The 24,448-nt window shown below is 41.1% G+C and overlaps 1 protein-coding gene across 1 annotated transcript; it reads left to right on the top strand.

The window, feature by feature from the left end:
* Positions 1-2,524: 2,524 nt before the first annotated feature.
* On the top strand, positions 2,525-23,778 carry krcc1.S (lysine-rich coiled-coil 1 S homeolog). Its single transcript, XM_018242988.2, has 7 exons — positions 2,525-2,730; positions 14,202-14,308; positions 17,177-17,275; positions 17,360-17,567; positions 19,398-19,637; positions 21,365-21,461; positions 22,797-23,778. The coding sequence occupies exons 1-7, from the start codon at positions 2,595-2,597 to the stop codon at positions 23,542-23,544; spliced, it is 1,635 nt and encodes a 544-aa protein (XP_018098477.1). The 5' UTR covers positions 2,525-2,594; the 3' UTR covers positions 23,545-23,778.
* Positions 23,779-24,448: the final 670 nt, after the last annotated feature.

Raw genomic sequence — 24,448 nt, 5'->3', positions numbered from 1 at the left:
GAAAACTCCACGGAAGGAGCCGAGATGACCCGAAGCACTGGAAAGACCCCGAAGACAACTGCACTGGAAAGACCTGAGAAGACCTTAATCAAAGAGAAAATCACAAGAAGAAGCCGGGAAGATCTAAAGATGACGGGACACCGCGGGACATCTCCACAACCATCCGGGACGGAGGGTCAGCCAGCAAAAATTGGGACTGTCCCACGTAATGCGGGACAGTTGGGAGGTATGCATGTAGAGATGATCAGGTACAATGGACAAAATTGCCCAAACACTCCTGTTTCAATAGATTTTATATGAATGCAGCGCAGACTTTACTGATGCTTTTGACACACAGCTGCCTTTTTGGGTGTGACTGTCCACAACAGCCTTACCAGTCTCCATTCTACTTTCTCCATCCCGTTTCTTGCTTAATCTCTAAATTAATAAATAGTATCACCTAAAAATAAACGTTGGAAGGAATGTGCGGAACTAAAACAGTCCGATTCCCCAACACACAAATACCTTCTGTTTACATTCTGCATCTGCACTGGTTCAAACATCGCCTGATTTAAAGCTGCAGCCCCTTTTCTGGCATGCATTTTCTGAAGGGGGGGAGCAATGGCACGTATTGCACATAAGGAAGACACTATAAATGATTTATCTAACAGTCTCCACTGGCATGGCATTTTTTAAACTAAGTATTTATCTACTTGCCAGTGGAACGCCAGTTCTGTGCTGCCTCATGGTGGTCAAAATAGTAAAGAGGGAGTGCATTAATTGAGCAAAAAGCATAAAATTAATTCAGTAGAACGACATCTTCTTCCACGCGATCTTCTTCCTGCTTTGAACGGCGTTTTGGCGCATGCGCAGTAGGAGCATTTCGCCGGTACGGATCTACTGCGCATGCGCCAAAAGTCACAAAGCAATTGGTTTTCATTTTTTTTATTATTTGTGGTTTTTGAGTTATTTAGATTTTTATTCCAGTTTACAAGTTCAGCTGTCTGGTTACTAAGGTCCACATCACCCTAGCAACCATGCCTTGATTTGAATAAGAGACTGAAATATGAATAGGAGAGGCCTGAATAGAGTCGAGTAATCAGAAGTAACAATAACAATTCTAGCCTTACAGAGCATTTGTATTTAGATGGGGTCAGTGACTCCCATTAGAAAGCTTGAAAGAGTCAGGAGAAGAATGTAAATAATTAAAAAAAACTACATTACAACAATGAAGACCAATCGAAAAATACTAAAATTGAACATGAAGGTGAACCACCCCCTTAAAGGACCAGTAACATCAATTTAAAAAAAAAAAAAAAAAAATTGTTAGTATACATAGAAAAAAAAACACCAAGACAAATTAAATTTTAAAATCGCAAAGTCTTTATTAAGAAATTACTTACCAAAACTCAGTTTCTGCTCCTCTTCAGAAAGCGATCGGGCGATCCATCGTGCGGCGCTCGATTTCTCCTCCCTACCTTCCTTATAGGAGATATCCAGGGAGGAGCAATCGAGTGCCACACAATGGATCGTCCAATCGCTTTCTGAAGAGGAGCGGAAACTGAGTTTTGGTTTGTTATTCCTTAAAGGGATAATGTCAAGGGAAAAATTTATTTTTCAAAATGAATCAGTTAATAGTGCTGCTCCAGCAGAATTCTGCACTGAAATCCATTTCTCAAAAGAGCAAACAGATTTTTTTATACTCAATCTACAAATCTGACATGGGGCTAGACATTTTGTCAATTTCCCAGCTGCCCCAAGTCATGTGACTTGTGCTCTGATAAACGTCAATCACTCTTTACTGCTGTACTGAAAGTTGGAGTGATATCACCCCCTCCCTTTTCCCCCCCAGCAGACAAACAAAAGAACAATGGGAAGGTAACCAGATAGCAGCTCCCTAACACAAGATAACAGCTGCCTGGTAGATCTAAGAACAACACTCAATAGTAAAATCCAGGTCCCACTGAGACACATTCAGTTACATTGAGAAGGAAAAACAGCAGCCTGCCAGAAAGCATTTCTCTCTCCTAAAGTGCAGGCACAAGTCACATGACCAGGGGCAGCTGGGAAACTGACAATATATCTAGCCCCATGTCAGATTTCAAAATTGAATATAAAAAAATCTGTTTGCTCTTTTGAGAAATGGATTTCAGTGCATTCTGTGGATTTCAATGCATTTCAGTGAATTCTGCTGGAGCAGCACTATTAACTGATGTGTTTTAAAAAAAAAAACATGTATTCCGATGACAGGATCCCTTTGATAAAGACTTTGCGATTTTAAAGTTTAATTTGGTGTATTTTTTTTTTTCGTTCGTAGACTAATGGTTTTAAAAAAAGTGACTGGTCCATAATCATTGCTTGGAAAGGGTTAAACAATACTTGTGAACTACAATTACATGAACTCATAAAGGTAACGCCGTTGGAAATACATATACTATGACTAAAAGGTCTCCTCACAAAACCAACATGGCCACCGAGCTTCTCACTTCCGGTTTGGATCGTTAGGCTTACTGGGATAGCCATAAAAAGCAGACGTGCGTGCCGCGGCTGTGCGACGTACAAGGCTCCGCCCTTTTCCGCTCAGTCTCTCGGAGGGTGGGGGAGTTGGCTGAAAGATGGCGGCGGAGAGTGCCATCATCCCGCAGCTAGCGGAGAGTATAACTCCGAGCAGCCCCGCTGCCGCTTGTAGCGGGCCCATGGCGGGGGGTGACACTAGTAGTAATGCACACACCTCCATCCCCTGCCAGCAAGGTGAGTGAGTGAGCCCACCCCCCCTGACAGGAAAAGTAGAACAGTCCTTCGAGATATCTTCCTTGTGCGTCGCTTAGGGCCCCGAGTGAGGCCTTTTGGGAGTGGCTGCTGGGTGGATGGGCTCTGGGAATGGAGCTGAAAGTCAGGCAGGAGGGTGAGAGTCACTGGGGAGATACAAGAGCCTTGCTCGCTGCTGTAGGGCAGAGTGTGGCTCCAGAGCGTGAGAGGACGCCATTGGGAGGGGAGAGGACGACTATGTTCTAATACACAACTCTGCGGTGCAACTTCACTGCTCTGTACCTTTAAGTGAATGTCGAGTGTGATGTAGATGGTGAAATCATCTTAAATGGGTTGTTCTCCTTTGAGTTAACTGTTAGTTTCATGTAGAGACTGAGATTCTGAGACAATTTGCAATTGGTTTTCATTTTTTTCATTATTTTTGGTTATTAAAGGGGAAGTAAAGACTAAAATAGAATAAGGCTAGAAATGCTGTATTTTGTATATTAAACATAAACATGAACTTACTGCACCACAAGCCTAATCAAACAAATGATTTATGCTTTCAAATTTGGCCACTGGGGGGTCACCATCTTGTAACTTTGTTAAACATCTTTGCAAGACCAAGACTGTGCACATGCTCAGTGTGGTCTGGGCTGCTGCTTAGGGATCATCATAAATTATCAAAACAGCACAAGTCAAATAATATCTGCCAGAAGCCGATACAGCAAGACTGATTAATAATCAGAATATACAGACTGCACTGGGTCTGCGGATACAAATCTACACAGTTGTTACAGGGGAAACAAGCAAAGCTGCTCAAGTTCTGGGAAGTAAGGCGGGGGCTCCCCCCTGTCTTTTGAAAGTGTTTGTTTCCCTGCACAGCAGTTAGGGACCGTCTGAAGTTTCCTAACTGCAGCTGTAAAATGAAGGGGGAATCTCACTGCATACAGTCCGGTTTCTTGTATAAACGGTACACATCTTTTAATTAAAGTATATTGGAGATAGGTTTCATTTTCATTAAAGAAAGTAAAAATGGAATTGATTTTATTGCTTTTACATCCCCTTTAAAGGAGAAGGAAAGTGGTTTACCACTTGCAGGTGCCAAAAGTTAGGCACTGCTAAGTGAATGTATGTACTAGGGATGCACCGAATGCAGGATTCGGCCGAATCCTTCTGCCGGCAGAACAGAATCCTAATTTGCATATGTAAATTAGTGGCGGGGAGGGAAATCAAGTGAATTTTTGTCACAAAACAAGGAAGTAAAAAATATTTTCCCCTTCCCACCCCTAATTTGCACATGCAAATTAGGATTCGGTATTCGGCCGAATCTTTTGCGAAGGATTCGGGGGTTCAGCCGAATCCAAAATATTGGGTTCGGTGCATCCTTAGTATTTACTTACCTGAAACCCTGGGCCGGTGCTCCTATCAGCAGAAAACTACACCGGCCGGGGGTTATACCAGTGACACCACGGAGCGATCCTCTTCCGGCTTCTTCTTTCTTCTCACGGCTGCACATGAGCATTAGAGTGAAAAGCTGAACTTTTAACTAAAAAGTCGCTATTTCATTCTACTGTGCCTGCGTCTGCCCCTGGAAATTTGAAGAAAGAAGAAGCCAGAAGAGGATCGCTCCGTGGTGCTCACTGGTATAACCCGGGCCGGTGCAGTTTTCTGCTGATAGGAGCACCAGCCCGGGGGTTTCAGGTAATTAAATACTAGGGATGCACCGAATCCACTATTTTGGATTTGGCCGAACCTCCGAACATTTGGCACCCCCCCGTGGTAAACGACTTTCCTTCTGCTTTAAAGAGATGCACCAGAAATTAATAAAACACATTTTACATCTACCATAATATAGCATTTGGAAGCTACATATAATTTTGCCATAAAGTATTAGCACAATTCTTTGACATTACCTGTCTGATGCCCCATGTTCCTGTATGAGGAGGCTGCCATATTTGTGCAGCAGGAGTCCGTTAGTATTAGAAACTTTAACTGACAGCCTGAGATGGGACAGTCAGGTTGGCAACACAGTCAGGTTTAGGAACATCAACTAACAATAACTTAGATAACAATACATCTCAGCAAAAAAATTTTCAACATGACCTATAGGTAACTTTTAATGTACATTCATATTTTAAAAAGTCATTTTTTAGTGTCAGTATCACTAAGTTATTTATTCAGCAGTTCTCCAGTTTGCAGTTTCAGCAATCTGGTTGCTAGGATGCAAATGACCCTAGCAACCATGCGTTGAATTGAATAAGAGACTGAAATATGAATAGCAGAGGACCCGAACAGAAAGACGAGTAATAAAAAGTAGCAATAACAATAAATGTGTAGCCTTACAGAGCATTTGTTTTTTTAGATGGGGTCAGTGATCCCCTATTTGAAAACCGGAAAGAGTCAGAAGAAAAAGTAAAATAATTAAAAAAACTATAAAAAATAAATAAGGCCAATTGAAAAGTTGTTTGAGTTGTTGAATTAGCCATTCTATAACATACTAAAAGTTAACTTAAAGGTGAACCAATCCTTTCAATGAAAAGGAAGGTCCAATTGATGGGGGTGCCAAATGTTACCAGTAAACACAGTGGTGCTTCACTTTACACAACATGATAAATAGACCCCTTTATGTTCCCATATTTCTGTGTTTTGGGTAAAGGGTTCTGGTGAGCTGCATTGCAGAGCTTGTGTAGAATGTGATGTATAACTAGTAGTGTGCAGGGTCAACATGCACCTAAATAGCTGCCTTCTAGGAACTCCTTGTTTCTGAACTGTAACTCCCAGCATTCACTTTATAGAAGGTGAAGAGTTGCTGGGACTTGAAGTTCAGTGACAGCTGGAGAACTGCAGGTAAGGCATCCTTGTCATGAGTTTCTCCTTGGCTGGTTAAAGGGGTTGTTCACCTTTTAATCCACTTTTACTACGACGTAGAGAGTGTTATTCTGAGACAGTTTGCTATTGGTTTTCATTTTTTATTATATGTGGTTTTTCAGTTATTCAGCAGCTCTCCAGTTTGCAATTTTAGCCATCTGGTTGCTAGGATCCAAACTACCATAGCAACCATGCATTCATTTGAATAAGAGACTGGAATATGAATGAGAGGCCTAAAAGGAAAGATGAGTAATAAAAAGTAGCAATAACCATATATTTCTAGCCTTGCAGAACATTTGTTTTTCGATGGGGTCAGTGACCCCCCCCCATTTGAAAGCTAGAAAGAGTCAGAAGAAGAAGGCAAATAATACAAAAACAAAAAAAATTAAAACCAATTGAAAAGTTGCTAAGTATTAGCCATTCTGTAACATACTAAAAGTTAACCACCCCTTAATTATACAAAGTAATGCACTACTTCGGCTCTCTGTCTCTATAAATTGGGCTGAAGCCTTCCCTTTGTGTGTGATCATGAATCTGCAAGGGCTGAATTAAACATTTGACAGACTTGCAGCCCTTTTTGGATTTGGGCAAATCTTTAGTTCCAAACACACAGGGGCAGATTTATCAAGGGTCAAAGTGAATTCGAGGGAATTTTCGAAGTAAAGAAATTCAAAGTCATTTTTTGGATACTTCGTCCATCAAATAGGAGGAAGTACTGTCCCTTTAAAAAAAAAATTTGACTTCAATACTTCGCCAAATTAAACCTGCCGAAGCGCATGGAGACCTTCTAGAGCAGTTTTCTACGTTTTTGGAAGTCGAAGAAAAATCGTTTGATCGATGGATGAAATCCTTCGAATGGTTCGATCGAACGGTTTTACTTCGGCCTCAAATGGCCAAATTTGATGTAAAAAAAACTTCCAATTCGATGGTCGAATTTCGAAGCTTTTTCTTTTTGGAAAATCGACCCTTGATAAATCTGCCCCACAATTTTGTGATGTCTATGAATGATATTGTTGAAACTTGACTCAATTTTGGATTTCCCCGTGCAAGCCTCAGTTTGGATTATTCAGTTCAGGATTTGTCTAGATCTTTCAGGGTTTAGTATTTAGTCAAATGATAGATTTAGTGCATTGTTAGTATCTAGAAACATTTTGGGGCATTCACCTCTTTGTAAGCCAACAAAAGTTTATAACTGTGACTTGATATAAGTCTGCATCGTCCTTAGTGTGCAAGGCATATGGGTGGGCACCCTGAGTCAGTCAGTGCGTCAGATGTAAAGGCACCCTAGACTTTGTAACTGATACTGCCTCCCCCATTAACTATGCTTGTGCCCATTATTATAACAAAACAATAAAACACTTTTTTATGCTATGTCTTAAAGGAACAGTTCAGTATAAAAATAAAAAACGAAATAGAGTAAATAGGCTGTGCAAAATAAAAAATGTATGTACGGTAATATAGTTAGCCAAAAATGTAATGTATAAAGGCTGGAGTGACTGAATGTGTAACATAATAGCCAGAACACTACTTCCTGCTTTTCAGCTCTCTTGGTTCACACTGATTGGTTACCAGGCAGTAACCAACCAGTAACTTAAGGGAAGGCCACATGGGACATATCTATTGCTTTTGAATCTGAGCTGAATGCTGAGGATCAATTACAAACTCACTGAACAGTTATGTCCCATGTGGCCCCCCTTATAGTCACTGACTAACTCAGAGTTAGAGAGCTGAAAAGCAGGAAGTAGTGTTCTGGCTATTATGTTACACATCCAGTCACTCCAGCCTTTATACATTACATTTTTGACTAACTAACTATATTAGATACATTTTTTATCCATTTTTTATTTTTACACTGAACTCTATTTAAATCAACAGAAATTATGTCTCTCTACATGCAGAATTTGTGCAAAAGGCAGTTATTTTGTTAGATTTTGTTTGTACTGGAATCAGTTATTTGAGTGAGCTCTAATACATCTGCTAGGAAAGGAGCCCCCCTATAAGATATATTGGATCTAACTGTCAGTGCATATCTGACACCCAACTGCTGCATGAAGAGAGAATGAAGAGAAACAGATGCTGAGAGAGGGATAGTGAATAAAAACTTGATTTTTCCAGAAACAATTCCGAATTTTTAATTGATTATATTTAGAAAGTGTCTTACGTCAGTATGAGGAAGCTTATATTACATTTTCATTTTCGCGATGGTTCCCTTTTAAGTGAACTTTTAGTATGTTACAGAATAACCTGTTCCTAGCAACTTTGCAGTTTTTCTTTATTTATAAATTTTGGATTATTTGCCTTCCTCTTCTGACTTTTTCCAGCTTTCAGATCGGGGTCACTGACCCTGGCAACCATTATTGCTCTGTAAAGCGACAATTTTGTATTATTTACCTTATTTCTGTGCAGGCCCTCTCCTATTCATATTCTCTCTCTGGTTCAAAGCACTGCCTGATTGCTAGGGTAATGGCCCTAGAAACCAGCTGCTGAAGAACTGGAGAGCTGCTGAACAAAAAATCTGAAAAAAACCCCCATAAAAAACGAAGACTGGCTGATCCTTTCATGGTATTTGACTAATTGGGCCAAATGAACGGATACCATATGAGTGGCCCTTTGCGGTAAGGACTGCCTTTGTTGACAGCTTGATAAATACATAGCAGAAATAGTAGAGGAGCTGCAGCTAGGGTCCTTTTTTTGAAAACCCGTACCTGACGCATATCCGCGACCGACCACAATCGGCCAACTAGCCTTCCAACCTGGGGGATGTGCAACCGGAAGTGGCGTCACATTTGACTGCAAGTGACGTCATTCCGGCACCAAATCTTCCTAAAAAAAAATAAAAAATGGCAGAACCAGATCAAGCCCACACCTTTGTTGGGTACCCAGCTGGGTTACCCGCGGACTGCCTGCACGGCCAAGGATTTGGGGACTTTTTGCCCGAAACCCGACCACGTTGTGGATATCCCACGGGTACCCAACCTGATGCAGGACTCTAGCTGCAGTTCCTTATCACTTCCTTATCAGATGATTCACCATGCAATAGTTCTCCTTTAACTGGCGTTTTGCTTATGGCTAGTGATATACTTTTCTAAAAATGCCAGAGTTATGGAACATCAGTAAAAACCAAAATATCTGAAAATTCTAAATAAGAAAAAGTTATTTGGCTACTAGGACTCTTCAGTCATTTTAAGTTTCTAATGTTCTTGGACTTGTGGCAAAAGCATAAGAAGGATAAGGAAACAATATTAAAAATATCAATATCATCACTAGGACCTGATTCCTGGGAGTAACCCCCTTCCCCACAATTTTCTAATAATGAATATTCCAAAAATGTACCAGATATCTTGCCAGGCAGGTTTGAAAGTGTTTGGCCTTTGTTATGATCTGATCACTGGCCCTTTATGGCCGTATCTGTTCTGCTGTACCACTAGTACCTGAGGGTGGTGTTGAGCTCTGGCAGACTGGAGGCGCTTCTAAAGGTGGCCATAGATGCAAAGATCCTATCGTACGAATTGAGGATTCGTACGATTTTCGGACCGCGTGTGGAGAGTCCCGACATTTTTCGTCCGGCGGAGATCGGTCATTTGGTCGATCGGACACGTTTGATTTTGTTCCGACCGTCCCGCCGGAGCCCATTGCGCTCTCATGGAATCTGATCGTTCGGCCATAGCGCAGAACGTTCAGATTACCCCCGATATAGCCATGCCTGTTAGTGGCATATTGGGGAAAGATCGGCTCTTTTGGCGATGTCGCCAAACGAGCGGATCTTTGCGTCTATGGCCACCTTTACTGTCAGAATTAGGCACTACCTCCAGTCTATAAGAGAGAGAGCCCCTTGCATCCCTGATTATGAAGGGTAGAGAGTTGATATACGTGCTTTTAATCACAGTATCTAGCGTTGCTTTATGTAGGGAATCCATTACATAATTTAAATAAAGGCGTGTCCCTTTAAATTTACTGAGAATCATCGCCACCCCCTTTCCACCCCCACACACCAATAAAGCATTATTTGCACTTTCTCCCATTGCATGTCAGCGCCCCTTCATTCTGTAAGTACGGGAGATAATTATTCAAAGTCTGCATTTAATTTATATATTTAAACCAACCTAATTTTTATTTAAACAATCACTGATATGTTAAAAAAAAATGTTTGTAGAGGGGGGGCCATAAAACCAGGATACTTTAGGTAAACTGTTAACATATAGCAAACTGGCTCAATCGGCTTCTTAAAGGAACTAGGGGGCCATACATGGATATGTTTAAGCTGCAACCTGCAGCATTCACATCCAACAGTCGTGTCCGATGCACGTAGCAACAAGGTCCGACATTTCTATTACTTATCTTATCTTTGTCGCATCCGTTTCCCTCTCGTTGTGTCGGATCTGATGAAGACGCATCGTGTAGCTCCAGCCTAAAACTTAAAGGGATACTGTCATGGGAAACAAAAATGAATCAGTTAATAGTGCTGCTCCAGCAGAATTCTGCACTGAAATCCATTTCTCAACAGTGCAAACAGTTTTTTTTATATTTAATTTTTAAATCTGACATGGGGCTAGACATATTGTCAATTTCCCAGCTGCCCCAAGTCATGTGACTTGTGCTCTGATAAACTCCAATCACTCTTTACTGCTGTAGTGCAAATTAGAGTGATATCACCCCCTCCCCCCCCCCCAGCAGCCAAATAACAGAACAATGGGAAGGTAACCAGATAACAGCTCCCTAACATAAGATAAAAGCTGCCTGGTAGATCTAAGAACAGCACTCAATAGTAAAAACCCATGTCCCACTGAGACACATTCAGTTACATTGAGAAGGAAAAACAGCAGCCTGCCAGAAAGCATTTCTCTCCTAAAGTGCAGGCACAAGTCACATGACCAGGAGCAGCTGGGAAATTGACAATATGTCTAGCCCCATGTCAGATTTCAAAATTGAATCAAAAATAAATCTGTTTTCTCTTTTGAGAAATGGATTTCAGTGCAGAATTCTGCTGGAGCAGCACTATTAACTAAAAACATGTTTTCTGATGACAGGATCCCTTTAAGGCAGTCTGTTTCCAATCAGTAAAGTTTATATAAAGCAGACACAGGAAGACTCCTGATATTTATACAGGCATGGGATATGTTATCCAGAAAGCTCTGAATTACGGAAAGGCCATTTCCCATAGACTCCATTTTATCCAAATAATTCACATTTTCAAAAACGATTTCCTTTTTCTGTGTAATCATAAAACAGTCGCTTGTACTTGATCCCAACTAAGATATAATTAATCCTTATTGGAAGCAAAACCGGCCTATTGGGTTTATTTAATGTTTATATGATTTTCTAGTAGACTTAAGGTATGGAGATCCAGTTAATGGAAAACCCCAGGTCCCGAGCATTCTGGATAACAGGTCCCATAACTGTATAGCATATTGTAATCTTTCCCTGCCAAAGCATATGGCAAGTCTCTTCCCTTCTCATCAATCTTGTGTGTGAGCAGAGTGTTGCTCAGAATGTCTCTCTCTGCTGGGGATGAATACAATATGTATAGGCTTACTATTAATGATTTATCGTCTTTATCTTGCTTCATTTACGATGCGTTATTTTCTTGGGTTCAGGAGTGTAGCAAGCAGGCAGAGGGAATTTTATATTGTTTCCACGGCTGCAGCATCAGCTGGATTCCTACAGACCCCTGTGACTGCTGATCCTGACATCTCTCTTTGTAAATTCAGATTTGTATTAGATTTACCATATATTTCTGTCCATAAATGTAGGGATGCACCGAATCCACTATTTTGGATTTGGCCGAACCGCCAAATCCTTCGCGAAAGAGTCGGACGAATACCGAATCTTAATTTGGATATGCAAATTAGTGGTGGGAAGGGAAATCAATTTTTTAATTCCTTGTTTTGTGACAAAAAGTCACGTGATTTCCCTCCCCGCCCCTAATTTGCATATGCAAATTCAGATGCCGGCCGGGCAGATCCTGCTGAAAAAGGCCGAATCCCGAACCAAATTCTGGATTCGGTGCATCCCTACAATAAATCAATAAGCAACATTCCAATTACATTCATTCTACATTTTTTTTTAAAGCAACTTAGAAACTAAATTGCAAATAAAAGCAGTATTTTTTTGGCTGCGTATATGCCCTGACTCCTGAAACCATGTTGGAGAAGCCAGCTGATTAAGGGCCCTTACTCACGGGCGTTTGAAACTGCGCTCCCCCGCGTTCCGGTTTTATGCGTTCAGCCGCAGGGGGGGCCCGAGATAGACACAATGAATTATTTTCAATGCGGCTGTACTGCACCGAACGCAAGAAAAATGCAACATGCTGCGTCTCAACCTGCGTTCGGCTATTAAATGCGTCTGTGTGAGTACAGCAGTATTGAAAATAATTCATTGCGTCTACTCCTGTGCTCCCCTGCGGCTGAATGCATAAAACCGGAAGGCCGCTTCAAGCGCCTGTGAGTAAGGGCCCTTGAGGGGTCGGCAAACCCCCTCCCAGAGCTGCTTTGTGAAAAATGAAACTTTACACTTCAATATTGGATAATCAGTCACCCCTTTAAAGGGGTTGTGCACCTTCCAAACACTTGTTTCATTTGAATTCAGACAGTTCATCAGAAAATAAAGTGTTTGGAAGGTGAACAACTCCTTTAAGTGTCAGGACACACGTTCAGATTCGGGGAGATTAGTCGCCCGGTGACAAATCTCTTCTTCTTCGGGGCGACTTATCTTCCCGAACTGACTCCCACTGACGATTTACATTCTAGCCGGCGGGAGTCAGTTCGGAGAGATAAGTCGCCCCGAAGAAGAAGAGGAGATTTGTCACAGAGCGAGTTATCTCCCCGAATCTGAACGTGTGTCCAGACACTTACACTGGAAACGCTTCATATTCCGAAACTTCACAGTTCCATCCAGCTGGTGATTTACATTGTAGACGGCAGGAGTCAGTTTGGGGAGATCAGTCGCCCCGAAGAAGAGGAGATTTGTCACCGGGCGACTAATCTCCCCGAACCTGAGCGTGTTTCCTGACCGTTACAGAGCAGGCGGAGAACTGACTTTAGCTACATTGTTTCAAGTATTAAGGGATAAACAAACTGCTTTGAATTACAGGTGTATATGCTGTGATAATAAATAGGTTTTTGCTTCTACCTTATATTACTGGGGAGCAAGCAGTCATACCTTGTAGTTCTCACCTGCTGGCCTTTTTACAGTCGTAAAGGTTTGTGCCCCTTCTTAAGGTGGCCATACACGGGCCGATAAAAGCTGCCGACAAACCGTGTCGGCATCTTATTGGCCCGTGTATGGGGCCCCCCGACGGGCTTCACCGATCGAGATCTGGCCGAAAGTCGGCCAGATCTCGATCGGATGGGACAAATAATCCAGTCGGATCGTGGCCGCATCTATTTGTTGATGCGGTCCCGCGATCCAACCACCCGTTAGGCGGTTATGCCCACCTCAAGGTGGGCATATCGGAGGCAGATCCGCTCGTTTAGCGACATCGCCAAGTGAGCGGATCTCTCCATGCATGGCCAACTTTATACGTATCTTCCTTCAGATCGAGGCTTGTTGCTTCCCTTCACCACTTAGGGCTCATACACATGGCCGGTTTTTCCTGCGCTCCCCTGCGTTGCGCTTTCTTCCCTTCAGTCGCAGGGGAGCGCAGTAGTAGACGCAGTCAATTATTTTGAAAGGGGCTGTACTCACACAGACGCATGTAAGCGCCAAACGCAGGTTGGGACCAGCGTGTTGCGTTTCACCTGCGTTTGGCACTTACATACGTCTGTGTGAGTACAGCCTCTTTCAAAATAATTGACTGCGTCTACTCCTGCGCTCCCCTGTGGCTGAATGGAATAAAGCGCAACGCAGGGGAGTGCAGGTAAAAACGGCCATGTGTAAGAGCCCTTAAAGGGTTTTAAAGGAGAAACGAACCCTTAATAAAAAAAACCCCTACCCTACATAGACCCCCCCCTCCTCCCCCCAGCCTAGTTGCTACTCCAGCGGAGTTCACATGTGCCATCTTCTTATCTTCGGAATGAGACCAGCGTATTGGCGCATGCCGAAACTCGTGAAAATTGCTGAAATGTCGGTCTCATTCCGAAGATTACCGAAGCGCCTGAAGATGGCGCCTGTGAACTCCGCTGGACAGAATCTGCACAGATGGGTAAGTAAAGAGTGAGTGGCATTTGCCCGGGTTAGCAGCTAGGCTGGGGGGGTCGGGTCTATGGGGGGTAGGGTTTTTTCTATTAAGGGTTTGTTTCTCCTTTAAGACAATGGCACTTGGGGCATTTTGCTGCACGTTAGAAACGTGACAAATACTAATCACTGTCGTTGCTGTATCTCTGCATGTGCACTCACATTATATGAATTAGCAAGCGGTTTTCACTTCACGATTTTGCCTGGGCAAAAAACTCCCCACGTGCAGTTGCCCAAAAAGGAACTGGGCTGTTTCATGCCGACTTCTCCCACAGAAAGTATAGGGGATCAGTAATGATCATTGGAGGTGGGCGCAGAATTAATGTGTTTGCTTTACAGTCGGTCAAAAGTAATTAATGGCAGCTGAAGGAGTTATTTTTTTTTTTTTTATATATAACAAGTCAACATTTGGTTTTTTTTCTGTCCAACAGATATTGTACTGGATGAACAGACCAAAAAGGAGCTTTTCACAGACACATTTTGCAAAGTGTGTAATGCTGTTCTGCAGTTTAAATTCCAAAGAATCTCTCATTATAAGGTGAGACGCATTTTATCAGTATATGTGAGTACACACAACCCCCCCCCCCCAATCATTTTTCTCAAGCCACCTGGGTGGGGGGGGTGGCACAAGAACTTATTTTAAGTGTATATTAAATGTTGTACATGATGTTTTGTGCTTCTGTACCAGCCCAAGGCAACCACAGCCCTTTAGCAGTAAAGATCTGTGTCTCCAAAGATGCCCCAGTAGCTCCCCATCTTCTTTTCTGCTGATTCACTGCACATGCTCTGTGCTGCTGTCACTTACTGAGCTTAGGGAGCCACTCACAATATACAGTACACATAGAATAGAAATGTCACAATATAAGGCTGATTAGTAATTAATACAGATAATTACTACATGGCAGCACAGAAACTAGTGCAATTAGCATCAGAATTGATGCAAACCTGTAGCATCAGCTTATATTACAGCCAGGGAAGATCATTTTCTGCTGGATAATTAGTGACGAGCCCTAAGCTTAGCTTCTCAACAGCCAATCAGAGCCCACTGAGCATGTGAGTGTCACAGACACTTTCCAAGATGGTGACCCCCTGTGACAAGTTTGAAGTCCTGGATCATTGCTGCTATTGACAAGCTCAAACTTTAGCCTCGTGCAATAAGTTCACTATATAAAATAGGAGTTAAGGGTATAAAAATATGGCACTGTGCACTTTGTAAATTTATCCTGAAGAAGGGAGGCTGTGTTCCCCCCGAAACGTTGATTGTTGGTGGCATTAATAAAAGGGGCACAATCCCCGACTGCAACATTGGTGTGTGCGGACCGTTTTTTGAAATTGCACAGCAGTAAGGAGACCGGGCTTGGTCAGCGGAGAACCAGCACCACCACGCAGAATAGTGGAAGGAGGTGTGCGGTAATACAATATTTCATTGCACTATATAAAATATGCCATTTTTAGCCATATTCATTTTTAGGGTTTAGTTCTCCTTTAAAGGGATATCAAAAGACTCCAATATTATATACCATGTCCAAATTTTCCACAATCTATGCACTCATGACTGAAACATTAAACATATCTACCTTGTAAGTGATGTGCATCTGATTTAGTTTTGCTGCCAATTGGAAGCTGGAGCTGTTTTATGAGCAGTCATTCTCCCAATGGACAATATGAATTTTTAAATTATGCATTGTAATTTGCTGTTTAAAGGAGAAGGAAAGCTACAGAGGGCATTTTATTGTCAAAAGATTAGCCACAATAGTGCAAGCTGTAACACTATATTTATTCTGTAGAATGCTTTACCATACCTGAGTAAAATACTCTAGAAGCTCTCTGTTATAGCAGCTGCCATATTAGCTTGGTGTGTCATCACTTCCTGCCTGAGTCTCTCCCTGCTTATAGCTCTGGGCTCAGATTACAGCAGGTAGAGGAGGAGGGAGGAGCAAACTGAGCATGCTCAAGCCCTAGCCCTGGAGGATTAAGCTGAAAACAGGAAGTCTGATACAGAAGCCCATGAGTACACAATAGAAGGAAAGAAATGTGCTGTTTCTTTTGACAGAGGATTTAGAGCAGCATTACTTTGAGGGTTTACTGGTATATTTAGATGGACCTTTCTGATAAGGCTTACTTAGTTTTAACCTTTTCTGTGCTGTAGCACGCTCACCTCTTCAGTAGAAACATATATTGGCCGGATACTAGTGATCCCTCTTATTTTGACTCATACAGGTAATGAACTCAAGCATTTCAAATAGGTTATACTACTTATACCACCCACTCTATTTCCTCTATATTAGGGATGCACCGAATCCAGTATTCAGTTTCGGGTTTCGGGCGAATCCTTCTGCCTGGCTGAACTGAATCCTAATTTGCAAACGCAAATTAGGGGTGTGGAGGGAAATCGCGTGACTTTTTGTCACAAAAAAAGGAAGTAAAAAATGTTTTCCCCTTCCCACCCCTAATTTGCATATGCAAATTAGGATTGGGGTTCAGTATTCAGCGAATCTTTTGCGAAGGATTCGGTGGTTCGGCCGAATCCAAAATAGTGGATTCGTTGCATCCCCGCTCTATATGCATTCTCCTTGTACTCTGGGCTATCCTTACTCCTCCAATTAAGTGTCACTTACATTGGATCGCAACAATGACAAACTTAAGCTTTTTGTAAAATTAAATAGCGTACTTACATTTCTAACACTGTTTTTTACAATGTTGGCTAGCAACCATTTGGCAGCCATCTTGGAAGGGGTATATCTCTTTGCTTATTGGTGGAGGCCCTGTTTGTTTGCTGTTCTTTACAAACGTTAGGTCCTGGTTTAGGACTGAAAAGTTGAATAAACTCTTCTTTTTTCCATAATATACAAACCCTGAGTGTGATACCCTGCGGGTTGCAGTAGAAGTTTCAGGAGCGGTATAGATGGGGGTCGGCGGTTCTTCGGGTTTGCGGGTCACAGTTCGGGTCGTGGGTCTTCCCAATAGCAAGTTTTACTCCTTTTTTTCTGATCACGCCTACTTCCAATGATGTCACTTCCGGGTTTACAATGGCAGTGCTTCCTGTTACTTGATGGTAAGAGGTTCACGGATCGGGTTGCGGATAAGGTACTTGCGGGTCCAGGCGGGTAAGTATGTGGGTCGGGTTTAAAAAATTGGTTCTGCCGAGGACTCTTAACACAGGTTATTCTGTGCCATGAAACCCTTTTGTGTGAGAACTCCTGAACTGATGTTTCTGCTAAAAGACAACAAGCACACAGCTATCTGGTATTCCTTGTATAGCAGCCCTGTGGTACAGAAGTCCAAATCATTTGGTTTATTTGCCTTTTGGGTGTGACTAATGCACATGGGGAGGTGTACCGGAGCATTTTGAATGGTGACAAACATTTGAAGACAATAACAAGAAGATTTTTTTTTTATCTTTCAGGGTAAGAAACATGCACATAAAGTCCGCCTTTACTTTCTGAAGAATGAACTGGAAGAAATAGCTTTGAAAACTCAAAGAACAAACCGTGTAGAATTCCATGTATGTGCCCTTTATCTCACAGCTACACCATGTTCTCCCTACTGGTGCCATTTGATTCACTCACATTCGCTTGTATTTCTCCAGGTGGACGGAGAGGTCTCTCTTGACAAAAACAAGTTTTGTAGCCTCTGCAATATGGTATTCAGTTCCCCTGTTGTCGCTCAGGCACATTATGTGGGGAAAATCCACGCTAAGAAAATGAGGCAGTCGGCTGGGGAACAAGTGGAGTGGACCCCACAAACTGATCAGGATTTCTCAGCCACCTCCCCTATGGACTCACACTCAGACGCAGGTGAGGGAACATGTAAATAAAATCTTACCTATAATTGTAGGTGGGTTGGTCCAGGATGTGACCATAAAAGTGTAAATCACCCCTGTATTACATTATAAAATACAAAGCTGAATCACTAGTTCATATCCACCACAAGTTCATTTGGGTTCTGTATATAAACTCCGGACACACTGATGGATGTTTCAGTGGCCACTTTTGACGGCACAGTTACACTATCTGAGAGCTTGGGCCACCCACACTACCAAACTATGAATGCATCATAGGCAACAGATATGAGCGGTCTTTATACTGCAGGATCATAAGCTGTATAGTGAAGTTTATCTTCACTATACCTCTCTCAGCATCTGTTTCTCTTCATTCTGTCTTCATGCAGCAGTTGGGTGTCAGATATTCATTGACAGTTAGATCCAATATATCTTATAGGGGGGCTCCTTTTGCCTAGAAGATGTATTAGAGCTCACTCTATTAAACTCACCAGACATCATGTCTCTCTACATGCAGAATTCATGCAGCAGTTGGGTGTCCGATAAATGATCCAATATATCTTATAGGGGGACTTCCTACCCTAGCAGATGTTTTAGAGCTCACTCAAATAACTGATTCCAGTACAAACAAAATCTAACAAAATAACTGCCTTTTGCACAAATCCTGCATGTAGAGAGACATGATGTAAGAGAGGATTAGTGAAGATAAACTTGATTATTTCAGAAACAGCACAACATTTCTAATTGATTGTATTTAGAAAGTTTCTTTACTGTTTCTGAAATAATCAAGTTTATCTTCTCTGTTCCTCTCTCAGCATCTGTTTCTCTTCATCTGTCTTCATGCAGCAGTTGGGTGTCAGATATGCATCGACAGTTCGATCCAATATATCTTATATATCTTATCCTTTTGCCTAGAAGATGTATTAGAGTTCACTCTATTAAAATCACCAGACATCATGTCTCTCTACATGCAGGATTTGTGCAAAAGGCAGATATTTGATTAGATTTTGTTTGTACTGGAATCAGTTATTTGATTGAGCACTAATACATCTGCTAGGAAAGGAAGCCCCCCTATAAGATATATTGGATCTAACTGTCAGTGAATATCTGACACCCAACTGCTGCATGAAGAGAGAATGAAGAGAAACAGATGCTAAGAGAGGAATAGAGAAGATAAACTTGATTATTTCAGAAACAGTACAACCTTTCTAATTAATTATATTTAGAAAGTTTCTTATTTCAGTGTGTTGAATTTTTCCATTTTCACATTAGTTCCCCTTTAAGTGCTGTATGTAATATATGCTATTACTTTCTGATGAATCCTTCTGTGCAGAATTGTTTAAAGGGGAGGTTCACATGAAAGTTAACCTTTAGTATGTTAGAAAATGGCCAAATCTAAGCAACTTTTTGAGTGGTCTTCATTTTTTTTATTTTTTGAATTTGCTTTGTCCTTCTGACCCTTTCCGGCTTTCAAATGGAGTGGTCACTGACCCCATCTAAAAACGAATGCTCTGTAAGGCTACAAATATATTGTTATTGCTACTTTTTCTTATTCATCTTTCTATTCAGACCTCTCCTATTCATATTCCAGTCTCTTCTTCAAATCAGTGCATGGGTTGCTCGGGTAATTTGGACCCTAGCAACCAAACTACTGAAATTGCAAACTGGAGAGGCTGAATAAAAAGCTAAATAACTCAGAAACCACAGATAGTAAAAATTTAAAACCAATTGCAAATTGTCTACTAATATCTCTCTCTACATCATACTAAAAGTTAATTGGGTGAAAAACCCCTTTAACTCGGCTTACAGTTCTGATTGGTTATTGGTGTTTCTTATGTTTTTCCAGCTGCTGCAGAGCTGACCTCTGACAAACGTGATGAACAGGAGGTGAGCACTGAGCAGCCAACCTCCACCGACAATGAGATTGATCTGAATGACCCCAATAAGTACTGCAAGCTCTGCTGTGCCTCCTTTAATAAGGCATTGGTGGCTCAGCAGCACTACAGTGGTAAAAAGCATGCACGTAACGAGACCCGCAAAAAAATGATGGAGGAAATGGAGGGGACCGGTGTGGCTGATTCAGTGGGTAAGGAGAGAAATAAGAACACAAAAGAAAACATTCAATCAATCATTCTTTTAGTCCAAAAATATGTATATACACAGTTGTGCTCATAAGTTTACATACCCTGGCAGAATTTATGATTTCTTAACCATTTTCAGAGAATATGAATGATAAAACACAAACTTTTCTTTCACTCATGTCAGTGGTTAGTTGATGTCGCCGAACGAGCGGATCTTTGAGTCTATGGCCAGCTAACAGACAGAGTTGTGTCTTTTACTTCCACACTTCCTGTTACAGTTAGAGCTGCAGTATTTCTGGTCAGGTGATCTCTTCCTGTTACAGTTAGAGCTGCAGTATTTCTGGTCAGGTGATCTCTTCCTGTTACAGTTAGAGCTGCAGTATTTCTGGTCAGGTGATCTCTTCCTGTTACAGTTAGAGCTGCAGTATTTCTGGTCAGGTGATCTCTTCCTGTTACAGTTAGTGCTGCAGTATTTCTGGTCAGGTGATCTCTTCCTGTTACAGTTAGAGCTGCAGTATTTCTGGTCAGGTGATCTCTTCCTGTTACAGTTAGAGCTGCAGTATTTCTGGTCAGGTGATCTCTTCCTGTTACAGTTAGAGCTGCAGTATTTCTGGTCAGGTGATCTCTGAGGCAGCACACGGACTATCATGAAATGGTGGTTCAAGACAAGAGATCTAAAAGGGCAATATTTACTTAAATTTAAATACCAGTTTGGTAAGATTCTTTAATATGCCACTTAATTTGTTGCTCAAGTATTCATTTTGGGGGTATAGTTTTCCTGTAAGGGGTTTATTTATTAAAGTTCGAATGCCAAAAACTCAAAAAGTTCGAGTTTTTTTAAATATAAAATCGGAATTTTTACTGGAAAAAAACCCTCAATTTTTTTGAGATATATTTTACCCAGAGGATGGAAAAATTCAGAATCTGAAAATCCAGCATCTGAGACCTGCTGATGTTGTATATAAGTCAATGGGGGATCTCCTTATCCTATTTGGAATTTCTGTGGTCTGTGCTGGCATTCTGACTATTTTGGACTTTTCAGGCAAAAATCTGAAAAATTCGTGCTTTTCAGCAAAAAGCCTAAAAAATCGAGTGATCGAGAAAGAACTCAGAAAAAAACGTACTAATCAGGTTTTTGAATGATTTTATCAAATTTGGCCCCCGATCCAATTAAATAGTGAATTTTTAAATGATAAATAAGGTCCAATCGTGAATTCTAGTTTGTTCTGACTTTTTTTTTTTTTATACATATATAAATACTGTAAGGGTGTAAGAGCCTGCCATATGATTGTAGTTTTAATTTGAATGTTTAATTCTACAGAGGCCAAGTTTCACTGCAGGTCTAAGGTGCATCCACATGCTTTGTGTACAAATCCCTAAGGGCATGGACATACGTGCGGATTTTCAGCTCGGTTCGCTGCACGTTTTTTTTAAGCGGCGGTCAGCTTTTTAAAAACTGCGGCGAAAATCCGCATGGTGTCCATACCATAAAGCAATTCTTTGGGTGAATTCCGGACACACACAATGCAGTTCTGGCCAAGTGCTGGATGTAGTCCAACCATAAGTGCGGATGTACTTTATTAATGAAGAAGTTATCAGGGATTGCTTTTCTTCACATGATCATTTAACATTCTAAAGGCCTAATTCTGTTTTCTACCATATACATTGTAAGCCTTCCACACTGTCATGTAAAGTCACGTTGTATTAATTGTAACATTTTATCTTTTGTTAGTGAGTGATGGCAAATATGTGTGCCCGATCTGCAATATCACCTTCACCTCAATAGAAATGTACCAGTCTCACATGCAAGGAAACAAGCATCACACTAAGTAAGTATATGCGCCTCCGCTGTGCTCAAATAACCCTTTGTATACCGCTCGTTCAGCGTGACCTAAATGAGTAAAAGAACAAACACATTTGCTATTCTGAATATGATATGCCTACTGGATAACCAATTGGATTGCCGCATGCAAAGATAATATGTTAGGAATGTTATCAATACATGTTACATCAGACATATTATTATTTTCAAAAGATATTCCTTTAAAGGGGACCTGTCACCTATTTTATCACCTTACTCAAGCCAAATAAACTTTAATTACACTGTATAAATTATTTAAATCTTGTTTCCTTCAGTCTGGGAATTCATAATTATAACAAGCAGGCAGGAGCCATTTTGTGGACACTGTTATTAAGACAAGTCTTGTATCATCTCAGAATCTTGTTTGTGCACCAGAATGTGGGACCTGATGTCGACCCCCATGTCCTGGTTACACAATTAAATGGTGAAAATGGGGGAATGTGGGGAGAGCAGTGACATGTAGGAAGTGCTGAATGGAAAGTGAAAGTAATTGCCTAAGGCATAGAGGAGGGGCAGACAATATTTGATTGACAGCTGAGATTTTTCAATGAGTTTACAACAGCTATGAATGCTTTAATAAAAAAAAATATATATATATATTTGAAGACTCAATCTGTACTGTCTCTTAATGTGCTACTGTAAGCTATTGTCGACTTTGTTTATGTTATGTAAACTCAATAAAAATATTGGAATATAAAAAAAAAAAAATATATATATATATATATATATATATATATATATAGGTATGGGACAACAGATCTCTCTATAATTTGGATCTTCATACCTTAAGTCTACTAAAAAATCATATAAACATTAAATAAACCCAATAGGCTGGTTTTGCCTCCAATAAGGATTAATTATATCTTGGTTCGGATCAAATACAAGGATCTGTTTTATTATTACACAGAAAAAATGAAATATTTTTTACAATTTGGATTATTTGATTATAATGGAGTCTATGGGAGAGGGCCTTTCCGTACACACACGGCATGCACTAAATCCACTATTTCGGATTCAGCCGAATACCGAACCGCATCTGAATCCTAATTTGCACATGAAAATTAGGGGTGGGAAGGGGAAAACCTTTTTTACTCCCTTGTTTTGTGACAAAAAGTCACGCGATTTCCCTCCCTGACTCTCATTTGCATATGCAAATTACGATTTGGGAATCCTCCTGAAAAAGGCTGAATACTGGCTCGAATCCCGTACCGAATCTTGGATTCGGTGCATCCCTAATATATACACATCAATACAAATACATTTTATCTGTTTTTGCATTAAATTCCCTTTTATCACTCCACAGAGAAAACATAGTGACTAACTTAATGAAAACCTCCAAGAAGAATTATGACTCATTTCAGGATGAATTGGCCGACTACATAAAGGTTCAAAAGGCTCGAGGACTGGAGCCTAAGACTCAGTTCAGGCAAGAAAAGGACCAGTATGATAGCTGTGATTATGAAGAGGAGGAGGAGCCAGAGCCTAGGCCCATGCCTGGACATGTTATCAGCAAAACAAATGCCCCTTACAAATATTTAAATCCTCATCCTGTTCCCTATCCATTGCACAACTCAACACACCCCGTTGATCACAGAGTCCCAGCTTGGGGAGCACACTGGGAAAAAGGCAGCAGACCTCAGAAAGGACACCATTTTGACTTACATAAAACAAAACATATCTCCCGCTCTCCATCCAGTCGGGACTCGAGCAGTGATTCCAGCGGCTCATCCACAGATGAAAGCAGCAACTCCTACAAGAAAGACAAAAGGCGTAAAAGGAAGCATCACCGAGAAAGCCGACTCCGGGGACCGGTCAGAATAAGGAGAGACGACGAGAACAGCGAGAAGAGGAAAAGAAAGATGGAGGATGCAGATTCGGGAAAAGAAGATAAACAAGACAGAGGGAAATCTTCGGTGAGCGACAAAGATAAGCACCGAAGGGAAAAGAAGAAAAGAGAGGAGCAAAGCAAAAAACACAAGAAACTTAAAAAGGAAGGGGACCAAAGAACTGAGGAGGAAATGCTCTGGGATGAATCCATATTGGGATTCTGAAACTGCTGGGCAATGAAAATATATTTGGGGCACACAATTTCTAAACCCATCACTGCTTAACAAGTGATTAAAAACGTTTAATTTGCGGCACACAATTATAGTTCTAGATTAAATTAAAGGGATACTGTCATGGGAAAACATGTTTTTTTCTTAGATCTACCAGGCAGCTGTTATCTTGTGTTAGGGAGCTGTTATCTGGTTACCTTCTCACTGTTCTGTTGTTAGGCTGTTGGGGGGATGGGAAAGGGAGCGGGTGATATCACTCCAACTTGTAGTACAGCTGTAAAGAGTGACTGAAGTTTATCAGAGCAAGAGTCGCGTGACTGGGGGTAGCTGGGAAAATGACAATATGTCTAGCCCCATGTCTGTTTTCAAAATTGAATATAACAAAATCTTTGCTCTTTTGAAAAAATGGATTTCAATGCAGAATTCTGCTGGAGCAGCACTATTATTTTCAAACTGATGTGCTTTGAAAAAAACTTGTTTTCCCATGACAGTATCCCTTTAATTTTATTTTTTACCCAAACTGTGAAAGAAACCTGCCTTACTCTCCATAATCTTCATACCCCTTTCGTCCTAAATATGTCTAACTTATTTTAACTTCTATATTTACTTTTACGATATATTTTTTTTTTTTTGTGTGCGAGTCTCCAGCATATTTCCTTTTGTTTTAAGCATCAAGTCTTTCAGCTGCTCCATACTGCGTAAAAACAGCGAATCACCGAAATCACAGGCAAGGAATTGATTTTATTTTTCTACCACTGAAGAGACGGTTGTTGGTTAATTTCTCAGTCACTTTCCAAAATATTTTTATTCTGCAATGAGTGGAAGGTGATGCCTCCTGACGACTCGACTCCGCCTTATACAGGAATTCCAGCCTGAAAATTGTAATTTATAAGCTACT

This window comes from Xenopus laevis, chromosome 1S (genome assembly GCF_017654675.1).
Source record: "Xenopus laevis strain J_2021 chromosome 1S, Xenopus_laevis_v10.1, whole genome shotgun sequence".
In the NCBI taxonomy this organism is placed as follows: Eukaryota; Metazoa; Chordata; class Amphibia; order Anura; family Pipidae; genus Xenopus; species Xenopus laevis.
Note: the sequence above shows the minus strand (reverse complement) of the source record. Positions and strands in the feature narration are given on the sequence as shown.

What these genes read in the sequence shown, in the direction of transcription:
- krcc1.S (XM_018242988.2), top strand. Translation starts at nt 2,595, where the DNA reads ATGGCGGCGGAGAGTGCCATCATCCCGCAGCTAGCGGAGAGTATAACT. An exon ending in GGACTCACACTCAGACGCAG is followed by an intron (nt 17,568 to 19,397) that starts GTGAGGGAACAT and finishes ATGTTTTTCCAG; the next exon opens with CTGCTGCAGAGCTGACCTCT. An exon ending in GGAAACAAGCATCACACTAA is followed by an intron (nt 21,462 to 22,796) that starts GTAAGTATATGC and finishes ATCACTCCACAG; the next exon opens with AGAAAACATAGTGACTAACT.